Raw genomic sequence first — 23,751 nt, 5'->3', positions numbered from 1 at the left:
GACTATTTCTGCTTGTATAGTACTTAGAGTTTCACAGAACTACAGCACAAATCCATATACAGATTTTGTGGAGGGGATTGTTTGTTTTCATGGGAGTTTATTATATAAGAAGAGATAAATAATTGAGAATTTTCATGAAAAAAAATTTAGTGACATAAATGTACTTTTTTACTCAATGTTGGTTCATAAACTTCTTGAAATAAAAGTATTGAAAAAGTTTATCTGTAGGTACTTGAATTTCAAATAGATGATAATAGCAGTTGAAACCTTTAAAGAAATTTTATAGCAGTAAATATCATGTGAGCACCTCCCAGCACAAACAGCAGTGCTTGAATGTCGTTTGTGGGCAGGAAACATTGGACTTGGGGTTCACAGATTTGCCTTCTGGTCCCTCTCACTGCTCACTTGTTTTGTGACCATAGACACCCCTTTAGCCTACCTGAACTTCTGTTTCCAAACTGTAAGAGGGGTAAGACAATCTTCCCCTTAGAGGGTCAATAGGGTTTCTGAAAGGCATAGCATAGATTTAAAGTTGATGGTATATGATGTATAGCCACTGTTTTCACATATCGCATGAGATTCTCACCAAACTCTGGAATGTAGACATTATTCTCTTTCTAGAGGTAGAAAAGGCACTATCCTCTTGGCAAATCTAAGGTCAGTGGCCTATCTGAGATCCTATAGCCAAAGTGGGAGTGCTGGCATTTTATACAAAAACAAAACAAAAACCAAACCCACCTTTCCCCTCATAAAACTATAATACCAGCATCACTTAAAGATTTACTTTTTATTTAGGTGTATGACTTTGTGAGTGTATGTTCTCCATGCACATGCCTTGTGCCAGCCTTGTGCCCACAGAAACCAGAGGGTTTTATAGAAGATTTTAAGTTGTCTCATGTAGGTGGTGGGAACTGAACTTGGGTCCTCTATAAGAGTAGTATTTGTTCTTAGCTGCTGAGCCATCTCTCCAGCTCAGAGCATCAGGTCCAGTATCACTTAAATAGAAGACAAAGACAAAAATAAAATCTGGTTATCTGTCATTGCCTGCTTAAAGGTTCCAATTTGCCAGTGTGTAAGTCAAGCAAAAGTTAAGAGTGATATTTAAAGACAAACTGCCAACAAGATGAGACTTCTGAAAGTAGTAGAAAAAACCATCGAGGAAGTAATACTTAGTGATTTTGTTTTGGTTTTTAGAGACAAAGGATCACAGAGTGTTATCTAGTCTTGTCTCAAGCTGGTGAGCACAAGTAATCTTTGTGCCTCAGCCTCTCAAGTACCTGTATACCAGCATTCCTCGCTGGGAATCTTTTTTAAGCTATAGCACTATACTATTTAAATCATATCACTATTACAGTGTTATTTCCCTACAGATAGGAAAAGTGCATGGTGCTGCTTAAGAATACGTGGCATTTTTTTTGTTTGCTTTACTGTCTGAATATGTGTCTTTTTTTTAAATAGGGAGAAAAATGAAAGATACTATTGTGTCCTTTTCAATGATGAACACCATTCATATGATCATGTAATATACAGTCTACAAAGAGCTCTTGACTGTGAGCTTGCAGAGGCACAGTTGCACACCACTGCTATAGACAAAGAGGTTTGTGATCACTGTGTGAATTATGTTATGTCTTACATCGATTTCTGGCATTCAGGTGTTAACTGCTTTTTTAAAAGGTGATTCATTATAGACTTAAAATGGATAGCTAACTTCTTCTGGGCATGATGTAACTGTTACGCTCTTGAACTCACAGTAACTGGTTACCTGTACAGGATTAGATCTGTCAGTGTAGCATCATGGTTAGGGGAAGAGAGTGTGAGCCTCATTCCTCCCTGAGGATTATTGGCAGTTAATGTTGCTCAGGGAAGGACTATAATTTTTTCCCGTGATATTGTCACTAGTAAGTTGTCCATACTCCAGTAAATAACTCCCTATCCTCGATCGTTCAAGCAGCTATAATTAAACTCAGTGAGTTACCAAATAAAAAGACATAAAAGTAGGAAGGATTTGACACCGGGTGGGGGTGGCAAACACTTTAATCCCAGCACTTGGGAGATAGAGACAGAGCCAGGCAGATCTCTGTGATTTTGAGGCTAGCCTGGTCTACAGAGCGAGTTCCAGGACAGGCTCCAAAACTACACAGAGAAACCCTGTCTCAAAAAAACAAAAAACAAACAAACAAACAAACAAAAAAGTTGGAAGGATTTGTTTGGAAGAAGGGTTTTAGCACGAGAGGGAAGAGGATGAGAGAAGATAAGGGGGTTGAAATGACCCAAATTTATTATATATATGAAATTGTCAAATTTTTTAAAGTTAAAAAAATCTGTCTGTGCATAGGATCTGGCACTTTTTGCCTGTGCTAGATAAATGCTCTTTTGTTGAACTACATCCTTAGCCCTTGGAAGTATTTTGTTTTGAGACAGAGTTGCTTGTAGCCCAGCTGGCCTTAAATTTGGTTTGTAGCTGAGGATGATCTTGAACTCCTGATCCTTCTGATTCCATTTCCTGAGTTCTGGGATTAAGAGGAGTGTGCCAGCCTCACTGGACGGACACACACATACACACACACACACACACACACACACACACACACACACACACACCTACCCCTGGGCCACTCCCCCTTTTTTTCTTTTTGAGACAAGATCTCACTGTGTAGCTCTAGCTATCCTGTATCTCACCATGTAGATCAGGTTAGCATCAAAATCATGGACATCTGCTTGCCTCTGCCTCCCAAGTGCTGGGGTTAAAGGAGTGCAACACTGTGTCCATGTCCACTCGGTTTAGCCCTGTTTGAGACCCAGTCTCATTATGTCACTCAGGTTGTCTTTTCAATCTGAGATCTTCCTGCCGCCTGGTTTCGGAATTACATGCTTATAGTATCTTACCTGGATTTCTTTGTAGTGTCTTAAAACCTCTAGACAATAAACGATTTATAGTTGACAGCTCATCAAGTATGTTATTTACTGATTGTGATTACCATCCCACTACCCCATTCTCTTTTTCACCTACAATTAGGGTCGCCGGGCTGTCAAAGCAGGTGTTTATGCTGCTTGCCAGGAAGCAAAGGAGGATATAAAGGTAACTTTCTGAATTATCTACAAAGGGAATTTCAAAAGGAAATGTAGATTGATTTCTAGAAGCCTAAGTAGAAAAGCCAAGTGATTTTATTGTTGCCATGGTTGGTGTCATGAGTAAAAATAGGTCTGGGAACTTGGAACTTGCGGGCTATATGGCTCCTTTTATGAAATATAGGTGGTTACTTAAAGCACAGTTTGGATGTTTGTTTTCACTCCTGTTACTTGTAGAGTCATTCAGAAAATGTCTCTCAGCACCCACTCCACGTGGAAGTGCTACACTCCGTGGTTATGGCTCATCAGAAATTCGCTTTGCGCCTTGGCTCCTGGATGAACAAAATTATGAGCTATTCAAGTAAGCATACACCCTATTTATCTGATTTCTAATTAACTATTGTGTTTTATAAAAGTGTTTAAATATCATTGTGATTTCTTCTTCCTTGGTCAAGTATCCATTTTGATTGATTTTTGCAGGATTATGTTTCAAGTATATAATTCTACAAGTTTGTTTTCAAATGCATAGTATCAAATAACATCCTTTATTGGCTCTTGAATCTTTGATGACATGATTATTCTTGGCATCAAACATAGCAAGGTTAATTTTAATCTTTTCACATAAGAACACTTTTAGGAGAAATATCATATAAGGAAAAATCATTTTCCTTCCTTTATTTGTAGGTGACTTTAGGCAGATCTTTTGCCAAGCCTGCCTCATAGAAGAACCTGGCTCTGAAAACCCCTGTTTTATAAGCAGACTGATGCTATGGGATGCAAAGCTTTATAAAGGTGAGTAGACCTCCACTTAAGAGTACTTCAGGACCCAAGGGGGAGAGTATGGCTTCATCTTAGAACCCAGGTCTTCCTTGTATGTTATATGTGAAGGCAAGGTTAACCAACTTCATTTTTCTTGGTTAAAATCCAGGAATACTGTCTTTTAATAATAGTGCCTTTCGTTTAGACAGAGCCAGTTAAAGAGTGTTTAATCAGATTTGTGTAACAATGCTGTTATTAAAGCTGTGTTTTCACTTTAAAAATCTAAGTGAGAAAGAGAAAGTAAAGGACGAGAGTGTAAACAGTATGGAAAAGGAACAGTACAGAGCAGTTCTGAGATTCAGTTGAAAATGGTGGAAGGAGGGTGGGAGAAGTGGCCTGGAGGGTGAGGGGGCACTGCTCTTGGTACTTAGTACCAAACTTAGGTGGCTCGAAGCTGCCTGTAACTCCAGCTCCAGGAGATCTGACTTCCTTTTCTAGCTCCTGTGAACATTTGCTGCCAGACACACATGCGCACACACACCTGCATGTAATTAAAAATAAAATAAACCTTTAAAATGTGATTTTAAAAAAAAAAAAGGTTTGGCTGGGCGGTGGTGGTGCACGCCTTTAATCCCAGCACTCGGGAGGCAGAGGAAGGCGGATCTCTGTGAGTTCGAGGCCAGCCTGGTCTACAGCGAGAGATCCAGGAAAGGCGCAAAGCAACACAGAGAAACCCTGTCTCGAAAATCCAAAAAAAAAAAAAAAAGGTTTGGAGAGGATAAAAGATATGATGAAGTGATGGGAGAGGTACAGAAAACAAAAGACTGGTAGTTTTTAAATTTAAGTTTAGAATTAAAAATTGTGTTTTTAATTCATGATATTAAATATTATTGCATCTTTGAAGCTGTTAGCATGGTAATGAAAACAAGCCACCTCTACTATTTCTAATGCCTGGAATAATTTGTCTGTCTTGGTGATGCCCTCACCCTCTGTTCCCCAATGACCCACAGGTGCCCGTAAGGTCCTTCATGAGTTGATCTTCAGTAGTTTTTTTATGGAGATGGAATACAAAAAACTCTTTGCTATGGAATTTGTGAAGGTAATTGCTGTTTATTTATCAGTAAATTATAACATAATTTTTACAAATGAAGTAATGGAAGCAAAGGGATACATATGAAGCTCATTTATAATTCTTTTATTAATTTCTTCATTAAAAATACTTTATATTACATAAGTATTTTCACAAATGTTGGTTGGTAGAATGGAAACAGCAATTTTAAAGAAGATAGTTGAGAAATAACCTGTTTTCCAAGGCCAAGCAAAGGCAGGTTATTATATTCATACATACATTCATTCTTCTTTGTCTTTTTTTTTTCACTCATCCTTTTCTTTTTTTTTTTTTTTTTGGTTTTTCGAAACAGGGTTTCTCTGTGTAGCTTTGCGCCTCTCCTGGAACTCACTTGGTAGCCCAGGCTGGCCTCGAACTCACAGAGATCCGCCTGCCTCTGCCTCCTGAGTGCTGGGATTAAAGGCGTGCGCCACCACCGCCCGGCTCACTCATCCTTTTCAATCATTATTTGCCTTATAGTAAAATTACTGCAAGAATAGAAGTGACTGCTTAAGGGATAGCAGGAAAGAGGAACAGGTACATGTGACAGAGGCAGGAAGTAGAAGATCAGTATATTTAACTGAGATTAGAAACACAAAGGTGAAATTAAAACTCTTTTATGTTGATTTATTGATCTGTTCCATGTGCCTTACATTGTTATGTCTTTTTGCTTATCATTCAAGTAAGATTACAAGGTTACACAGAACAGGGACTTTGAGTTTTTTACTTTGCCTTATTAAAAAATATACAATAAATATTTATTGACTCCTTCTGATTTTTTTTGAAGATTTATTTACTTTTATTTTGTGTATTATGGGTATTTAACTTACCTGTATGTCTGTGTACAGTGTGCCTGCTGCCCATGGAAGCCAGAAGAGGGTGTCAAAGCTCGTGGAACTAGAGGTACAGATGGTTGTGAGCCACCTTGTGGGTCCTGAGATGGAACCTGAGTCCTCTGGAAAAGCAGCCAGTGCTCTTCACTGAGCCATCTCTCTAGCCTTCTTACCCTTTTGACACAGGGTCTCACCATGACATCCTGTCTGGCCTTGAACTCACAGAGATCCGCCTGCCTCTGCCACCCGAGTGCTGGGATTAAAGGCGTGCGCCACCGTTGCCTGGCAACTCCTTCTGGTTTAATTTTCAGACAGTTCTAAAAGACTTAGAAAGGGTAGAATTAGAACCAAAACTAGAGTTGGAAGCAGAGAGAGAAGAGACAGCTGTAGGCACTGACCGCATGAGGATAAGATGCTTCTCTGGATTCATAAGCAGATTGTTAAAATCTAACATTTAGGGTCCAGAGAGATGGCTCAAGAGCACTTGTTCTTCCAGAGGACCTGGGTTTAATTCCTAGCACTAACATGGTGGCTCACTCCATTTCTAGGGGATCTGATCTTCTCTTCTGGCCTCCACAGCACTCCACACTCACAGGGTACACAGACGTACACAGGCCAAACACCCACAGCACATAAAACAATAACAAGTATTAAAAAGTATATGTGTGTCTTGTTCTTTGGAGGTGATGATAGCTGAAGATGTAAATATTTTCTAAACATTTTAGAGATCAGATTATTGGGCCTAGATAGACTGATTATCTGATTTGAAATGAAATTTTATCCTATTATACAAAAGCTAATCTTACTTAGATAAAATACAGTTTTTGTACAGCATGGTTTCCTCTTAAACTCTACAGATTCTGGAGAGGAAGATTAAATAGGTAAATTGTTTATAACTGTTTATGTATTAAAGTTGCTTGATACTGGTAGGTGTGGCATTGACTTTGATCTAATACAGCAGGGCTGGTTTTCAGCTGGAATGTACCACTGTGGACAAAAAATTATTAAGCTTACTCTGCTTAAGGGTTGATTGAATATGAGTGATTGGCTTCCTGCTTCATATAAGTTGCTAAATACTTTTAATATATCCAGTTCTATACTGTTAGAGTAGAAACTTAAAACATTGCCTGAAGACTTTTCTTGTTGTGTTTTTTTTTGTTGTTTGTTTTGTTTTGTGAAAGAGTAAACTGCACTATGACACTCTGTCATGATTTTCACCTGTGTATTTTGTTTTTAAAGTTAATAGTCTATTTCTACTAGATCAAGTAGTTGAACTCATATTTTAGTATTCTTCTGTTTCTTGCTCTATATTTTTGTCAACTGTGATAATGATAAATAGAATGATATTAACTCATCACCTTACAAACTGTGTCATACTTGAGGCAGTTACTAAAATTTAGAATTTAAAGGTTTCAGTAGTGATTTGCAATCAATTCTTCACTTACATCACTTCCAGTATTATAAACAGCTGCAGAAAGAGTATATCAGTGATGACCATGACCGGAGCATCTCGATAACCGCACTGTCTGTTCAGATGTTTACTGTCCCGACCCTGGTATGTATGAACTTTGCTCTGCTTTTTAAGACTTTCATTTGATAGGATATCAAGTTAAAACCATGTGATAATCACAAAGTTGGGCTACTTTCATTTTGAAAATTTAATAATACTTCTGTGGTGTCTATGTGTGTAATAACTCTAGTGGTACCCAGGGACAAAATAACTGGAAACTACCCTGTCCAAACGGTCCGGTCTTTACAAGTGGCATCCAAAGCTGGTTTCTCACTCTCTGGAGTGTTGTCTTTTCAACACCAAGACCTTGCATTTTTAAATTTTGCCTTTCTTTTGTTCTGTAGTTATTGTTTTTGGGGGATAAATACATTAAGGTAAGAGCTGAGAAAGGGAAAGTGTGCTCAGCAGTTTCTTCTGTGAGATGGTGCTACATAGGCCCAGGAGGAAATAGGATTCTGCTTCCTTTTTGTGCTATTTATTTTCCTGTTTCTTCTTGAAAGTCTGATTAACTATTCCTATGTCCCCATTTCAAAGGGCCAAAGAACAGAATAGGAGAGAGAACTGAATTGGGGCGAGGGAGAAATACCATGATAGATAGCAATATGATAGAAATTGTAAAAGTGTCTTTGTTCTTCATTGCTCATTGTATGATTACAGATGATAAATATTTGTTAGATAATCTGTGTAATGGGCTTGGCATATCCACACAGGTGTTTTCTAATTACTGAGGAAAAGGGAGCTTTACTTCTAGAAACAAACTTTTACACTATGAGTATATCTCAGTGGTATAACACTTGCCTAGGACATACAAGGCTCAGGGTTTGATCTCCAAGACTGAAAATAAAAACAAAATCAAAGCCCTAGAAATAAACTTCTGAAGTAGTTGCTATTCTTTAAAAGCTAGGGATTGGTTTTAATGTTCAATAAACATGTATTAAACTGAGCATGTTAGCACATGTCTTTAGTACCAGCACTCAGGATACAGAAGCAGGCAGATCAATATGGGTTCAAGGTCAGCCTGATCTACATAGTGAGCTCCAGGCCAGCCAAGGCTGCATAATGAGACCCTGTCTAAATAAATAAATAGAAAGAAAAATAAGCATTTGTTAAAAATTATTTATTTCTGGCCTTGCATGGTGACACACACCTTTAATCCCAGCCATGGGGAGGAAGGCAGAAGCAGGAGGACCTAATATAGCAAAATTTAGGATATTCAGTACTAAAATAGAGAGACTCTATCTCCAAAACAAAGAAACAAACAAGTAAATTTACTTATGGGCGTGCATTCTTTAACTGACGCAGGAAATTTTAAGTTTTAATCCAGTCTGGGTGAATAGTGAGATGCTGTTTCAAAAACAAAATGAAATACTGGTCAACTAAATGAATGAATAAATTAAGTCCATTACTATGGCAAGTTAATGCTAAGACAATATTCTTGAAATATTCTGCAGGCCCGACATCTTATTGAAGAACAGAATGTTATTTCTGTCATTACTGAAACTCTGCTAGAAGTTTTACCTGAGTACTTGGACAGGAACAATAAATTCAACTTCCAGGGCTATAGCCAGGACAAACTGGGAAGAGTATATGCAGTAATATGTGATCTAAAGTAAGTGGTTGGAGTTCAAAGGTGAGGGCATCTATTAAACACAATGTGCTTACTTGCTCTGTCATATAAGTAAACATTTGTTCCTCTTGGTTATCTAGGATTCTCTTTCCCCTGATGGCAAACACAAAAAAATTTGACTGCCTCATGCTAATGCAGTTGGCCTCCACATCTGTGGATCCCCCAACAACTTGAAAGTAATAAAAAGATGATTGATTCTGTACTGAACATGTACAGATTTTTTCCTTGTTTTTATTTAGAATACTGCAGTATAATAAGTGTTTATAGAACATTTGCTTTGTATAGGTATTAAATTGTCTGTGATATATGTATGTAGGTTATTTGCAAATATTTTATCATTTTATATATTTTGGAAGTGGGGTTCTGGAATCAGTCCCCCCACTAGTAACACAAGACTTCTGTAAGTGTCTTCAGGAAAGTCTTACTGAGTTTAAAACCTACTGAATGAAGAGGGTGCTGAGGACAGCTTGTCACATGTACTTGGGCCATCAAATGACTCTCCATTGTAATTTCCACACTTTTCACTCACCTTTCACTCATACACTTCATGGTTCTGTTCCCCTCATATACTCTGTTTCCAATAATCTGCTTATTTTTCTTTTTGCTTCCTTTTTGCACATATACCAGCCTATTGATACTTATTAGAGTTTTCCTTAATTAAAATTTTCTCCCTGAAGAGGACTAAAAATTTATTTTTATACTAAAATTGGGGGGCTAGAGAAATCATTCAGTGTTTAAGGACACATAGTACTCAAGCAGAGGATGAGGACCCACATCAGGTGACTCAAAACCACCTCTAACTCCAACTCCAGCTCTAGGGGGATCTTACTGTTTCTTCTGGTCTTTGCAGGCACTTACAGATACTTGTATACACATGCACTCCACATACATATAATTGAAATATATATATATACACACATACACACACATACACACACACACACACACACACACACACACACACACACACACACACATTTGGTTTTGGGGGGGCGGTTTGAAACAGAGTTTCTCCGTGTAGCTTTGGAGCCTGTCCTGGAATTCACTCTGTAGATCAGGCTGGCCTCGAACTCACAGAGATCCTCCTGCCTCTGCCTCCCAAGTGCTGGGATTAAAGGCGTGCGCCACCACTGCCCAGCATTGAAAAATATTTTTAAAAAGTCTTAAGCTAAAGTTAGAATCACATGATAGAACAGTTCAGATTATTAAAATAAATTTCCATTTACTTTAGAAATGGTGAATGTTATAAGAATTCTGATAGATCAACTATTTAATAAATCATGGACTTGAAAAAATTCTTTTTGTATATATTAGAATAAAATTTGTACTTAGTTTACTGTTTTTAAAAAAAAATTCTAAGGTGTGGCTGGAGAGATGACTTGTCAGTTAAGGGCATTTGCTTCTCTTTTAGAAAACCTGAGTTTGGTTCCCAGTACCCACATCATGCAGCTCGTAACTGCCTCTAACTCCAGCTCCAGGGACTCTGAAGCCTATGGTCTCCATAGGCATCTGCACCTATGTACATATAAACACACACACACACACACACACACACACACACACACACACACACCCCAAATAAACAATTTTTTTAAAGTTCCAAGTCATATGAGATTGGGAAAAAGTTTTACCTACTTCTAGGTAAGGAAGGCAAACAATTGAGCTTCTAGTCCAACTTAAAAATAATTGAGTCTGGCCGGGCGGTGGTGGCGCACGCCTTTAATCCCAGCACTCGGGAGGCAGAGCCAGGCGGATCTCTGTGAGTTCGAGGCCAGCCTGGACTACCAAGTGAGTTCCAGGAAAGGCGCAAAGCTACATAGAGAAACCCTGTCTCGAAAAACCAAAAAAAAAAAAAATAATAATAATAATAATAATAATTGAGTCTGTTTAAAAAGTAGGGTTAGGAATTTAGCTCAGCAGTTGAGCATTTACCTAGAATACCCAAAGCCCTGGGTTTGATCCCCACCCCTGAAAAAAATAAATGACAGATTTCTGGAAACTACAGTGGCTTCTTATTTAATGAAGAGAAATTCTTCAAGACTTTCTCAAATTCTTTTATTTCAAAATGTCATTGTGGCATATACATTTTTTCTTTAGAGTTTAGTAAATTGTTACATCATCACATTTCTAGTATAAGTATTGATGGTCGATGTCTTAGGGTTTCTATTGGTGTAAAGAGACACCATGACCGCAGCAACTCTTTTAAAGGAAAACATTTAATTGGGGCTGGCTTACAGTTTCAGAATTTTTTAGTCCATTAACATCTTGGTAGCATGCAGCCAGACATGGTGCTAGAGAAGGAGCTGAGAGTTCTACATCTTGATGGGCAGGCGACAGGAAGTAAACTGAGACACTGGGTGTATCTTGAGCATAGTAGACCTCAAAGCTCACCCCCACAGTGACCCACTTCCTCCAACAAGGCCACACTTCCCAATAGTGCCACTCACTATGAGGACCATTTCCTTTCAAACTACCACCGTGGATAAACCCAGTAGTGATCAGCAAGTAGCCATTACCTCTCAGATTTGTTCCTTAGCTAAATTGTGCATGATTCACATTTCTCAAAATACAACTTTCCAATTGGCTCTACTTGAAGCGTCCTTATTAGTTCATTGATGAGCCATGTTCTACTTTACAGGATGGAATGTCATCACTGAGTTATTTTAGAGAAAATTTAAGTATCCTGCCCAATAGGTGCAGTTCACTCTTAAAAGGGTCCAGTGAAATTTATTAGTAGTTCTCACATGGTAAAGAACTTTGCTTATATTAACTGCATTTTCATTTGTAACATTCTTACAAAGCAGGTGGTATAATCTTGCCTTGTAGGTTATAATTATTTGCCTAGGTCACATAGCTCCTAAGCGTGGAACTGAGATTTGGACCTGACTGTTTATCTGTACTGCTCAAATTTCTTTTATTACATCATGTATTCTCATAAAGTGTGTAGACAGTGACAGTGAACGCTGTTCTGAAACCTTACCAAAGCACTATTCAGAAATATCTTTGTGTAGGAAATAGTCATTAAGTCCTGTGTTCTGTTTCTTAATATATAAACTCTGCAGTTATGCCTTATTCTCTCTATATATGTTAATTTAATTTTCCCTGAAAGCTGCTTTTAAGTCAGTAATTGCTACAAATGCTTAAGTATCCGTAAGTTCTTTAGAATGTGTAGTTCTCTACAGTCTAGCCATGCACTCTACTTACCTGACTGTACCTAAATACAAAATAAACCCCTTGGTGCGAGTGGGTACTCTGTTCACGTTCCCTGCAGAAACTTTAGTTCTCCCCAGGCAGTGAGCTCCAACTTTGAGTAGCCTTTCCCAGCATTAGAAAGTATCCTGAACTTTTGTCCCTTTTGTGGCTAGCCTTGTTTGGTTCTAGCTCCCTTGTCCACTTAGAAAAATAAAATTTTTTTTTTTTTTTTTATTTTTCGAGACAGGGTTTCTCTGTGTAGCTTTGCGCCTTTCCTGGGACTCACGTGGTAGCCCAGGCTGGCCTCGAACTCACAGAGATCCGCCTGGCTCTGCCTCCCGAGTGCTGGGATTAAAGGCGTGCGCCACCACAGCCCTAATTCTTAAAGACAGCAATCATATCTGCCAAGTCTCTTCTAAATTAATGTTTCCCTCCGCTGAACTTGTTCCTGTTGAGTGAGTATCATTTGTGTGACAAGAAATGAACACAAGCTGGTGGTGGTGGCACACACCTTTAATCCCAGCACTCGGGAGGCAGAGCCAGGCAGATTTCTCTGAGTTCGAGGCCAGCCTGGTCTACAGAGTGAGTTCAGGAAGGCATCAAAACTACACAGAGAAACCCTGTCTCAAAAAAAAAAAAAAAAAAAAAAAGAAAGAAAGAAAGAAAGAGAGAAAGAAATGAACATAGTACCCCGACTGAAGTCTAGCTGGTAAAGTCAAAGAGGAGGATTAATATCTCCTTTGCTCCAAATAACAAATCTCAGTTTGATTTTGTAACTCAGTCTGTGGAAGGTATTTGATGGGGTATTTGGTGTCTTAATTTCTAACTTAGTGAAAAGTAGAAAAGAGATTCATTTGAACTTTGATTCTATTAAGGAAATTTCTTATTCTTATTATTTTAACCGGTTTTTGTGTCCCATTTCTGAAAAATATAGCAGACCCTCCAACCACCCCCTCCATTCCTTTCTCTTGTTACTTTGCTACCTGCTTTATTACAGCCCCTTTCTTTCCTTTTCTCTTCCTTTTCCACCCCTTGCATCTTTATGTGTTAGGTCAGAGCTCAGGCATGAACCATGACAAGCCGGAATGGCAATTCTCTTCTGCCCTATCTCAGTACTTCTCAAATTAGCCAAGGAGTTATTGAAACGAAGATTCTTACTCAGTACACCTGATTAGAGTGCAAGAGCCTATTTCTAAAAAGTTGGTGCTGTTTTAAGTTACAGTGCTCATGAAACAACCAAACCTTGATGTCACTTTTTTTATACCTTTAATTTTTTTTGTCTTTAAGAAATAACAGCTAGCATACTTCATTTTCTTATTTGATAAGGTCCTGATGCTTGTATTTTTATTACCTTTATTGGTTTATTTTGTGTATGTGTGTGAGTGTGCGTGACTCAGCATGTATGAGGGTCGGGGACAACTTGTGGGAGTCTTCTCCCTCCACTGTGTTTGTCTTCAGCATTGAACTCAGGTCATCTGGCTTAGGGGCAAGCATCTGTACCTGCACGGCTATCTTGCAGGCTACTACTACTATACTACTACATTAAACTTATTATTGTTAATTATAATTAATGTAGTTTAATTAACACTAGAATTTAATTTATTATTATTACTGTTATTATTGTTATTGAGACAGGGTCTCTCTGTTAGTTCTGGCTGTTCTGGAGTTCGCTTTGTAGCCCAGCCTGGCCTTGAACTTGTAGAGATCCTGCCTCTAGCTGCCAAATGCTGGTATTAAAGTTATATACTACCAGGCCTGTCTCATAATTATATTTTGAATTTTTAATATATAGCTACCACATTGATGGTTATCTAAAAAAATAGCAGAAATTAAACCAATCCCCACTATTTTTATAATTCATATTTTTTTTCTATATTCACTGTATGGTATTTTATGGTCTATATTACTTCCTTTTGTAAATCTTGTGTGTGTGTGTGTGTGTGTGTGTGAGAGCCTAACATAGGATTATAGTGTTCATTGTGTTTGTTTTCCCAGTATTCTTTGCATTTCAAAGATAGAGTACATCTTATTCATGTTTATGTTCCCAGTCCCTCAGACACACACACACACACACACACACACACACACACACACACACACACACAGAGAAATGTATTTTGATTCATTGAGTGCAAAATAATTTGTTTTGTTTTAAAGACAGGTTTTCTCTGTGTAGCTTTGGAGCATGTCCTGGAACTTGCTCTGTAGACCAGGCTGGCTTCGAACTCACAGAGATCCACGTGCTTCAGTCTCCCAAGTGCTGGGATTAAAAGCGTGAGCCACCACCGTCCGGCTGCAAAATAATTTTTAATAGTTTATCATATCCTGAGGACTTATTCATGATAAATTTTGTTCCCATTGAAACCAATTATTGTCTTTTCAGCCAAAAGAAATACAGATTTGGTGTAGGCTAACATAACTGTAGGCCTGTTCATCTCTCTAAATTTGTACATCCTAATGTGCAAGGGTATGGTGACACAGGGGTTCACATCCTTTCAGATTCCAAGTTCTGAAAACCTGGAGGTAGGAAGTCTGTTTGAAATCATCTGTGCCTGAAAGGATTTGACTTGGCCTTTTGGGTGATGGTTATGAAAAGTCTGAGAAAGTTTTGTACTGTATTTATCTGTGGGTTTTTGTGACAGGCCTGTCCTGTGACAAGCTATGTTGTTCACTTAATCATTCTGAAACAGAATTTAGAAAGCCAGGCTTAGCTTTGATGGCTGTCTCTTGTAGATGATACCGTTATTTTGCCAGTTTTATGTAAGTAAAGCAAAATAAACTCTAGTTCTGTCCAGAGGTTCTAATTACTGTAGGAAATTAAAATTCATAATTTTGATGAGTCAACATTGTCTATAACCCTGATAACCTTAAAATCATCTCAGAATAAAAAGTGAACTATTTCTTCTTCTACTGAAATGACAGATATATCCTGATTAGCAAGCCTCTAATATGGACAGAAAGGTTAAGAGTGCAGTTCCTTGAAGGGTTCCGGTCTTTTCTGAAGATTCTTACCTGTATGCAGGTATGATAATTCTTTGGTGTACCAATAAAATAAAATCAGCTTTAAAAAATTCCATCTTCTTTTTTCCTCATTTTATTTATTTATTTTTTGAGGTTTATTTTTATTTTATTTATATGGGTATCTTGATTGAATATGTATCTGTGCTCCACGTGCATGCCTGGTGTCCATGTGTGCCAGAAGAGAGCATTGAATCCCCTGGAATTTCAGTTGTGAGCTACCATGAGGGTGCTGGGAATCAGACCTGGGTTCTCTAGAGGAGCAGTCTGTTCTCTTAACCATGGAGCGGTCTCTCCAGCCCCTTTCCTCATTTTTTAAAAGAAGTTAATTGTTGTTTTCATAGAAGAAAATTTCTCTGCTGTAGTAGAAATAAGATATAAACACTAACTTGTCCTTGCTTTCATAAATGTGTGTGTAATTAGTTACTGCTGCTACTATTAATGCTCATTGAATGCTTACCACATGATAAAGATATGGTAAGACTACGTAAATTATCTTCACCTTATAGGTTTATTTTGCTGTTACGATTCTTGTTTTACACATGAGGAAATGGGACCTTCTAACTGCTGGTATTTGCAGTCAGATACCCATGGACTTTGTACTTCCGAAAGCTAGTGTTCTCACTCATATATTCTGTAGTTTAACAGCCATGTTAAAAGACGGTGCATTTATGAGTATAAATCCTGGTATATTTATATGTTGCCATAGAGGAACAACAACAAGAAAGGCCATGGATTGACTACTCTTTCTTTGCAGGGCATGGAAGAAATCAGGAGACAAGTTGGACAACACATTGAAGTAGACCCTGACTGGGAGGCTGCCATTGCTATACAGATGCAGCTCAAGAATATTTTGCTCATGTTGCAAGAGTGGTGTGCTTGTGATGTAAGTGAAAGATTTGGTAGCAAGATTAGTGCCTTTGTAAGTGCTCTAGTAGTTATTAGTAGCATAGTTTTGTGCTATAGTTTTTTTGATATAGAAGTTTATAATGTGACAGTCTTAGATATTTAAAATTATATTATTAAATATAGGAAGAAAATTCATTCTTTTATATTGATTAGAAAATGTATCCCGGGGTAGTTTGCTTAGGAAAATTGCAAGGTTTAAAAGTATGTGTCTTGGGGGCTAGAGAAATGGATCAACTGTTAAGACTTGATAACTTCCCAGAGGACCTGGGTTCAATTCTCAGCTTTCACATGGAGGCTCACAACCATGTGTTCCAAGGGGTCTGACACCCTCTTCTGGCCTTCACAGGTAGTGTACATACATGATCCACAGATACATGATATACATGCAGGTGAAACAGCCATACATATAAAATAATAAAGTAGTTTTTTAGAAATATATGTTGGGACTACTGGAAAGATGGTTCAGGGGCTAAGAGTGCATAGTGCTCTTGCATAGGACCCAAATTTGGTTCCCAGCACACACATCAGGCAGCTTACAACCACCTATTGCTACATTTTCAGGGGAATTTGACACCTCTGGCCTTCTTGGGCAACTGTACATGTGTGCAGACACCATACACAGACACATACAAATACGCACATGATTAAAGTAAAAATAAATCTTTTAAAAAAAAATCTATGTTTTAGGTGTGGTGGTACATACCTGTAATCCTAGCACTTGGAAGGCTAAGGCAAGAGGATTGCTCTGAATTCAAGACTAACTAGGGTTACATAATGTCAGACTACCCAGAACTATATATCAAGACCCTTTTGAAACCTATCCATCCCAAATTTTCCCGTATGTATTTTCAAATTTATTTAAGTTATTTTTAATAGTATGATAAATCACACCATGAAGATTTTAAAATATTTCAAGAATAGAGAGGAATGAATATTAAGTGAAGAATTTTCTTACATATATTAAGCACTTAAAAATTAATTTCAGCCGGGTGGTGGTGGTGCATGCCTTTAATCCCAGCACTCGGGAGGCAGAGCCAGGCGGATCTCTCTGAGTTGGAGGCCAGCCTGGTCTACAGAGTGAATTCTAGGACAGGCTCCCAAGCTACACAGAGAAACCCTGTCTCGAAAAACCAAAAAAAAAAAAAAAAAAAAAATTAATTTCAAAGTATGAAACAAATGTTTTGCTTAAGCAACAGTTTTAAACCATAGCCCTCTCTCTGTAAAGACCCAATCCTAAACTAGGGAAGAAGTAGCTTAATAAAATGCTTGCCATGCAAAAAAAGACCTGCGTTCTATTGAGCTCTAGCATCCACATAAAAAAACAGCCATCGTGGTGTGTGCTTGTAATTTCAGCACTGCGAGAGGGCATGGAGACATGAGGTTCCCTGGGGCTCTCTGGCCAGCCACCCTAGTTAATAGGTGAGCCCTGGGTTCCAGTAAAAAAAAAAAAAACACCATCTCAGAAAACAAGGCAGATGTTCCTGAGGGATAACACCCAAGATTACCTTTGTCTCTATAGGCACATGCACATACACATTTTACTTACACACACACACACACACACACACACACACACACACACACACACACACACAAATCCTACACATACATGCACATACACACACACAAAACCATAGATTTACCCCCACAAGAGAATATGACTTTATTTATTCTTTTGTGTGTGCCCATTTGTACATGTGTAGAGACAGGTTGACGTTGGGTGTCTGTCTTATTGAGACAGTGTTTGTCACTGAACCTGGGCCTTACCATTTCAGCTAGACTGGCTGGCCAGCAAGCCCTCTGGGACCTCCTGTCTCTGCTCCCCTGCATTGTGGTTATAGGTAGCCACTGGATTCAGCCCCCCCCTCCCGCCCCCCAAACAGGGTTTCTCTGTGTAACAGCTCTGGCTGTCCTGGAACTTGCTCTGTAGACCAGGCTGGTCTTGAACTTAACAGAGATCCACCTGCCTTGGAGATCCAAGGTGCTGGGATTAAAGGTGTGAGCCACCACCACCCAGCTTTTATTTTGGTACTTGAGGTCCAAACTTTACCCACGGAGTCGTCTTTACTGAGAAATTTGACATTTTCTGGGTGTCAGCTCCACCATTTCCTGCAGTTTTTCTGTATAGTGCTCATGATCTGACCAGGCCTCTTTGTGTCTTCACTCCGTCTCTACCCCTTGCTTCTTTTATCTAACACCAATGCCTTTCTCAAGGCTCTTGGTTCCACTTACACTGCTCTTCCTGGAATTTGTCTCCTTTGTTTTTCCACTTCTTACTCCTGTGCCTGTGGGCACATAGACTCCTCTGCCCTTCAGAACAGTCGAAGCTCCTTTCCTCAGTTTTGTCTCCTCCTTAGACTACATTCTGTCTTTATGTTTCTTCTTCCCTCTGTGACCAGCAGAAGTCACAGGTTCAGTGTGACAGTCACTCAAATACAACAGGCTCTAATTTAGTGTGGTAGCTCTTAGAGCAGGGCAGGGATCTTGGCCAACAACTAACAGCCTGTATCCTTTGGTTCCACATCCTTAGGGAACAGCATGCAGTTAGGAGATTTTGTCCAGGGGTTGTGTTCACTGTCATATCTCCTCCTAACGTCTGTCTGTCTGTCTGTCTGTCTGTCTGTCTACCTACCTACCTACCTATCTATCATCTTTCTATCTGTAAGTATAAATCTACATAACTATTTTTACAGATTAGGTCCCACTACTCTTTAGAGTTTGATTCTCTTCCTGTCGATTGGTGGTGGCCACGCCTTTAATCTCAGCACTCGGGAGGCAGAGCCAGGTGGATCTCTGAATTTGAGGCCAGCCTGGTCTACAGAGTGAGATCCAGGAAAAGCACCAAAACTACACAGAGAAAATCAAAAATTCAAAAAAAATTCATTTAGTAAGAAGAGTTAAAAGTCTTTTCTTAGTCTCCATATTCCTTGTTTTGTTTTGTTTTTGTTTTTTTCCCCCTATAGTGTTGGCCTGGATTATATTCTTAGGTCATCTTGAATCATTCTTTCCCTCTGGTTTTCACAAGCGTATACAATACTAATAGTTTCATTATCAGTTATCATCTTCAACTAGTGGTTACCTTTTTTCCAATTCCTCATTCTTGCTAAAAGAGATTCCCCAACATTCCCTTTATAAAGATCTTTCATATCTTCTGCTTAATTTAATTAATTAAAGGGATAAGTTGCCTAAACTGTAGTCTCATTGTATTTTGTGTGCCAGATGTTTCTACTTAAATTAGCATATTTTTTATATTTCAAACTCAGAATATCTTAAATTGATTGGTTACCACTTGCTTCAATTTCCATGTTATTTTGTCTCAGCTTGACTCCCTCCCCTTGTTCTATTGTTGTTTTTCCATACAAGAAATCTCAGTGCCCGCATATTCTGTGTGTTTATTAATCAGTATGCTGATACCTAAGGGGAGTGTTCCCAAAATTTATTTGGCTCTGGAGTTCCTTTTTCAAATCAAATCAGAGTGGAAAGCACTGTATTAATTAACCTGAATGACTGTGCTTCTCTTTCCTACCAGACTCACTTAGACTTGAGTCTTCTGTGTCCCAAGTGTGTGTAATCTTTCTGGTGTGTTGGTGTTTCCTCACTTTCCTTCCTTTACCTTTGGTGACCCACATGAACTCTGAAAAAACAGATGGACTCCATTACTCTCCAGACATTGTCAATATATTGATATACTGCTGTATTTCCAGTTCAATGTTCAGTGACTCCATCCTCAAAACCTTTGATTCTCTCATTGTTCTTTTTCTTTTCTTTTTTTAGGTTTCTTCTTAGAATACCTCCTTCTCATTTTTCCTCATGCTTAAATTCGTGTGTGTGTGTTGTGTGTGTGTGTGTGTGTGTGTGTGTGTGTGTGTGTGTGTTATGAGGGATCAAACCTAGGGATTTGTGTATTAGAAATATCTGCTGGGTGTGGTGGCTCAGGCCTTTAATCCCAGCACTCAGGAGGCAGAGGCAGGTGGATCTCTGTGAGTTGAGGATAGCCTAGTCTACAAAGCAAGTTCCAGGACATCCAGGGCTGTTAGACATAGAAGCCCTGTCTAGAAAACAAAACAAAACAAAACAACAAAACAAAAAAACAAAAACAAAAACAAAAAAGCAAAAAGTAAGGAAGAAAGAAACTTGTGCTCTGCCAGTTACTTTTCTATACCCTTAGATGACACCGCCATTCCCTGCCCTACCCTCCGAGACACCACCCTCCCCACCCCCACCCCCGCTTGCAGTGGGTATTGGTATTTTTCTCTTCCTTCAGCATTACTGAGGCCTCACACATACTATGTCAAAGCTCTACCACTGAGCTACATCTCTAGACAAATTCTGTTTGCTTTTAGGGCCCACTGAAAAGCTGCTTTCAAAAGTATGTGTTCTCAATTATGCTTTTTTTCTTCTCCTTTTTAGCATAATTAGTTTATATCATTTAAGTGGTGCCTACAATTTTTACTCTGATTATAAATGTTTATATTTTATATTTCCTCTGGTTTTATATACTATGGAGGTAGCCCTGGGACTACATGGAACAATTTTATACTTACATTTAATAAATATTTAGTGAAGTAGTGGGTGACAAAGTAGCTAGCTTGTCGTTATATTTGTATTTTTCTTTTCCCTTAGGAAGATCTCTTGCTAGTGGCTTATAAAGAATGTCACAAAGCTGTAATGAGGTGCAGCACAAATTTCATGTCTAGTGCCAAGACAGTAGTACAATTGTGTGGTCATATTTTGGAAACCAAGTCCTACAAAGTGTCTGAGGACCTTGTAAGCATACATCTACCACTCTCTAGAACTCTTGCTGGTGAGTGCTTTTGCTTTTTATGAATTTCTGATCAATTTTCTAGCTACTCTGAGTAGTAGTGTTTCTCTTTTTTCCTTGTTCCGTATAGTCCCATTAGTACAGGAGTTAGGGGCTGTCATTATTTCTATCTTTTAGGAGCTGTCACCATGGTATTTATCCAAGGAAGCCTACTTATGCTTTATACTTAACTAAGAACCAACTTGGTACTTTTCTATCAACCACCCAAATTTTAAATACTTAAAAATGTTGATTTTATATCACTCTATGCTAAAATTCAGATTAGGTTTCAATTTTTTTGATATATCTTTTTTATCTTTTAAATTCCATTTGTGGATTTCTGTTATGGAGGGGGCAGTGTGCCGTGGGGAGTATATGGTGATTAGAAGACAGCTTGTGAAAGTTGGTCTTCTCCTGCCACCACATAAGCTCTGGGCATTGAACTCAGTTCACTTGGCTTGACAGCAAGCACCTTTACTCACTGAGCCATCTTGCTGGCCCTCGTGATATTTCTTTAAGAGAAGAATAAACATCTGGAGAGGCAGACTTTTAGTTTTATATGATGTATATACAATGTAAGATGTTTTGCAACGTAAGATAGTAAGTGTTTGGTAATACTGTATTTCAAAATTAGAAGTTAAATGTTTTCATTTTGGAGTATCATTTATAAACTTAATAAGAATGTGTGTATGTGTTGGGGGGTGAGAGGTGGAGATTGAATTTAAGGCTTCCTGCATGCTAGCCATGTACTCTGTGACTGAGATATATCCTCAATTCTAGTGAAAATACATTTAAATAACCCAACTTTCCAATCTTGATGAGTTAACTAAAACTATACTAATAGGGTTTAACTGCTTTCCTGTTTTCTTTTTTCTTCTTTTAAAAATGATTTAGGTCTTCATGTACGTTTAAGCAGACTAGGTGCTGTTTCAAGACTGCATGAATTTGTGCCTTTTGTAAGTGACTCTTAAGTATTGAGTTATGTCCTATTTCTGGTCATCTCCATTGGTGGGTGGGAAAGAAAATCATATGTTAACCCTCTGCATAGTCACAGTTAGTCACTTCACAACTGAATGTACCATGTTGAAATCTGAATAACAAAGACTTGAAAGGCATCGAGGGCAAGCTCTTCCATTTTACAGACTTCTTGCCGAAGTCAAGGAATGTGTAGTGTGTGAAGTGATGAAACTGACCTCACTGTGTTTCAGGAGGGCTTTCAAGTAGAGGTCCTGGTGGAGCACCCTTTGCGCTGTCTGGTGCTGGTTGCCCAGGTTGTTGCTGAGATGTGGCGAAGAAATGGGCTGTCTCTCATTAGCCAGGTATGGAACACACTGTCTGTTATACACATCTGTGAATGAGCTTGTTTTTTTAAAAGTGATTTACCCCATGTCCATAGAGCTTGCCAAATATTTGTTTTTATTCTCTTGTATAGTCTCTTAGATATGGAAATTCCGGTGATTCTATGTGTGTTTCTCCTTTTTCCTATTTCCTAGTTATCCCATCTGAATTTTAAGAAGCTAGGATGCAGCCGGGTGGTGGTGGTGGTGGTGGTGCACGCCTTTAATCCCAGCACTCGGGAGGCAGAGCCAGGCGAATCTCTGTGAGTTTGAGTCCAGCCTGGTCTACAAAGTGAGACCCAGGACAGGCTCCAAAGCTACACAGAGAGACCCTGTCTAAAAAAAAACAAACCAAGAAACAAAAAAACAAAACAAACAAAAAAAGAAGCTAGGATGCTTGAGTAGATAGGTAAAAACCAATAGCAGCACAGGAGTCTCCCAGTAACTTATCTTTTTCCTAAGATTTATCTCAGGTTTGAGACCTTGAATCTTTCCACCATCTGCCCTATTTTCATTTTATTTGTATGTGTGTGTATGGGTGCTTGTATGTTCAAGTAGCATGTACATCATACAGTACCCATTGGAGGTCAAAAGAGGGCATCATATGCCCTGGGACTAGAGTTAGAGATGGTTGTGAGCCTCCATGTGGATGTTAGAGATCAAACCCAGATCTGGAAGGGCAGCAAGTGCTTTTCATCCCTGAGCCATTTCTCCAGCTCCCCATTTGTCTTTTCTGCTGTTGTTTCTATGGTGTCATTGAATATTAGAGGTAAGCACTCACCATCTGCCCTACTCAAAGGCTACCCAATAGCCTGAGAGTGCAACTCAGTGCTAAGATCCTTGTCTAGCTCTGAGTTCAGTCCCCAGCACCATTTAAAGACAACAACAATGGCTAGATTAATTATTTTTCCTTCTATTTTAAAGAAATATGGAGAAGTGCTTTTTCCAAAAGATCAGGGAACAGACAGTTTTAAAAAAATAACATAATTCTTTATTGATTCTTTGGGAATTTTACATCATGCACCCCAATCCTACTCATCTTCATATGCTCCCCTCACCGCTGCATCATCTCCCCAAAAGAACCTCCCCCCCCCCCCCGAAAATCAATTAAAAACAAAATGAACAAAAACCCATCTCGAGGCTGGGTGGCGGCTGGGTGATGGAAGCAGTGGTGGCACATGCCTTTAATCTCAGCATTCGGGAGGCAGAGCCAGGCGAATCTCTGTGAGTTCGAGGCCAGCCTGGGCTACAGAGCGAGATCCAGGACAGGCACCAAAACTACACAGAGAAACCCTGTCTCAAAAAAACCAAAACAACAACAACAACAAAACCCACCTCGTGCCTCCATCTCTAAGACTTCTTCATTCATCCTAGTGGCATTGGGTGCTGTGGTGTGTCACACAGTGTACCCTTTTGTCCAATCAGCTCCACCTGCAAAATGTTCATTGCAATGAGTCACTGGGCTGGTTCAAGACCTCTGACACACCATCATCAGTGGACTCTCACCAAAACGCCTCTCTATCCTGCTGTTGCCCCGAGTCATGGGGATCCTCCAGTTATTGTTCCACAGGACCAGTCCCTTCATGTA

At 38.9% G+C, this 23,751-nt stretch overlaps 1 protein-coding gene across 1 annotated transcript in view; it reads left to right on the top strand.

Annotated features, from left to right (window-relative positions):
* Nucleotides 1-23,751, top strand: part of Ubr1 (ubiquitin protein ligase E3 component n-recognin 1) — a 135,229-nt gene that overhangs the window by 32,389 nt on the left and 79,089 nt on the right. The window contains exons 6-17 of the mRNA XM_052726086.1: nucleotides 1,459-1,597; nucleotides 3,017-3,079; nucleotides 3,307-3,430; nucleotides 3,754-3,861; nucleotides 4,839-4,927; nucleotides 7,226-7,324; nucleotides 8,731-8,888; nucleotides 15,021-15,120; nucleotides 15,874-16,002; nucleotides 20,649-20,829; nucleotides 21,721-21,782; nucleotides 22,035-22,145. Of these exons, the coding sequence (XP_052582046.1) occupies nucleotides 1,459-1,597; nucleotides 3,017-3,079; nucleotides 3,307-3,430; nucleotides 3,754-3,861; nucleotides 4,839-4,927; nucleotides 7,226-7,324; nucleotides 8,731-8,888; nucleotides 15,021-15,120; nucleotides 15,874-16,002; nucleotides 20,649-20,829; nucleotides 21,721-21,782; nucleotides 22,035-22,145 (1,363 nt within the window). The remainder of the gene's footprint in view (nucleotides 1-1,458; nucleotides 1,598-3,016; nucleotides 3,080-3,306; nucleotides 3,431-3,753; nucleotides 3,862-4,838; nucleotides 4,928-7,225; nucleotides 7,325-8,730; nucleotides 8,889-15,020; nucleotides 15,121-15,873; nucleotides 16,003-20,648; nucleotides 20,830-21,720; nucleotides 21,783-22,034; nucleotides 22,146-23,751) is intronic.

Source organism: Peromyscus californicus, unplaced genomic scaffold (assembly GCF_007827085.1).
Source record: "Peromyscus californicus insignis strain IS unplaced genomic scaffold, ASM782708v3 Scaffold_7__1_contigs__length_154581171, whole genome shotgun sequence".
In the NCBI taxonomy this organism is placed as follows: domain Eukaryota; kingdom Metazoa; phylum Chordata; class Mammalia; order Rodentia; family Cricetidae; genus Peromyscus; species Peromyscus californicus.
The sequence above is the reverse complement of the archived record's forward strand: the minus strand, read 5'-3'. Positions and strand labels throughout refer to the sequence as shown.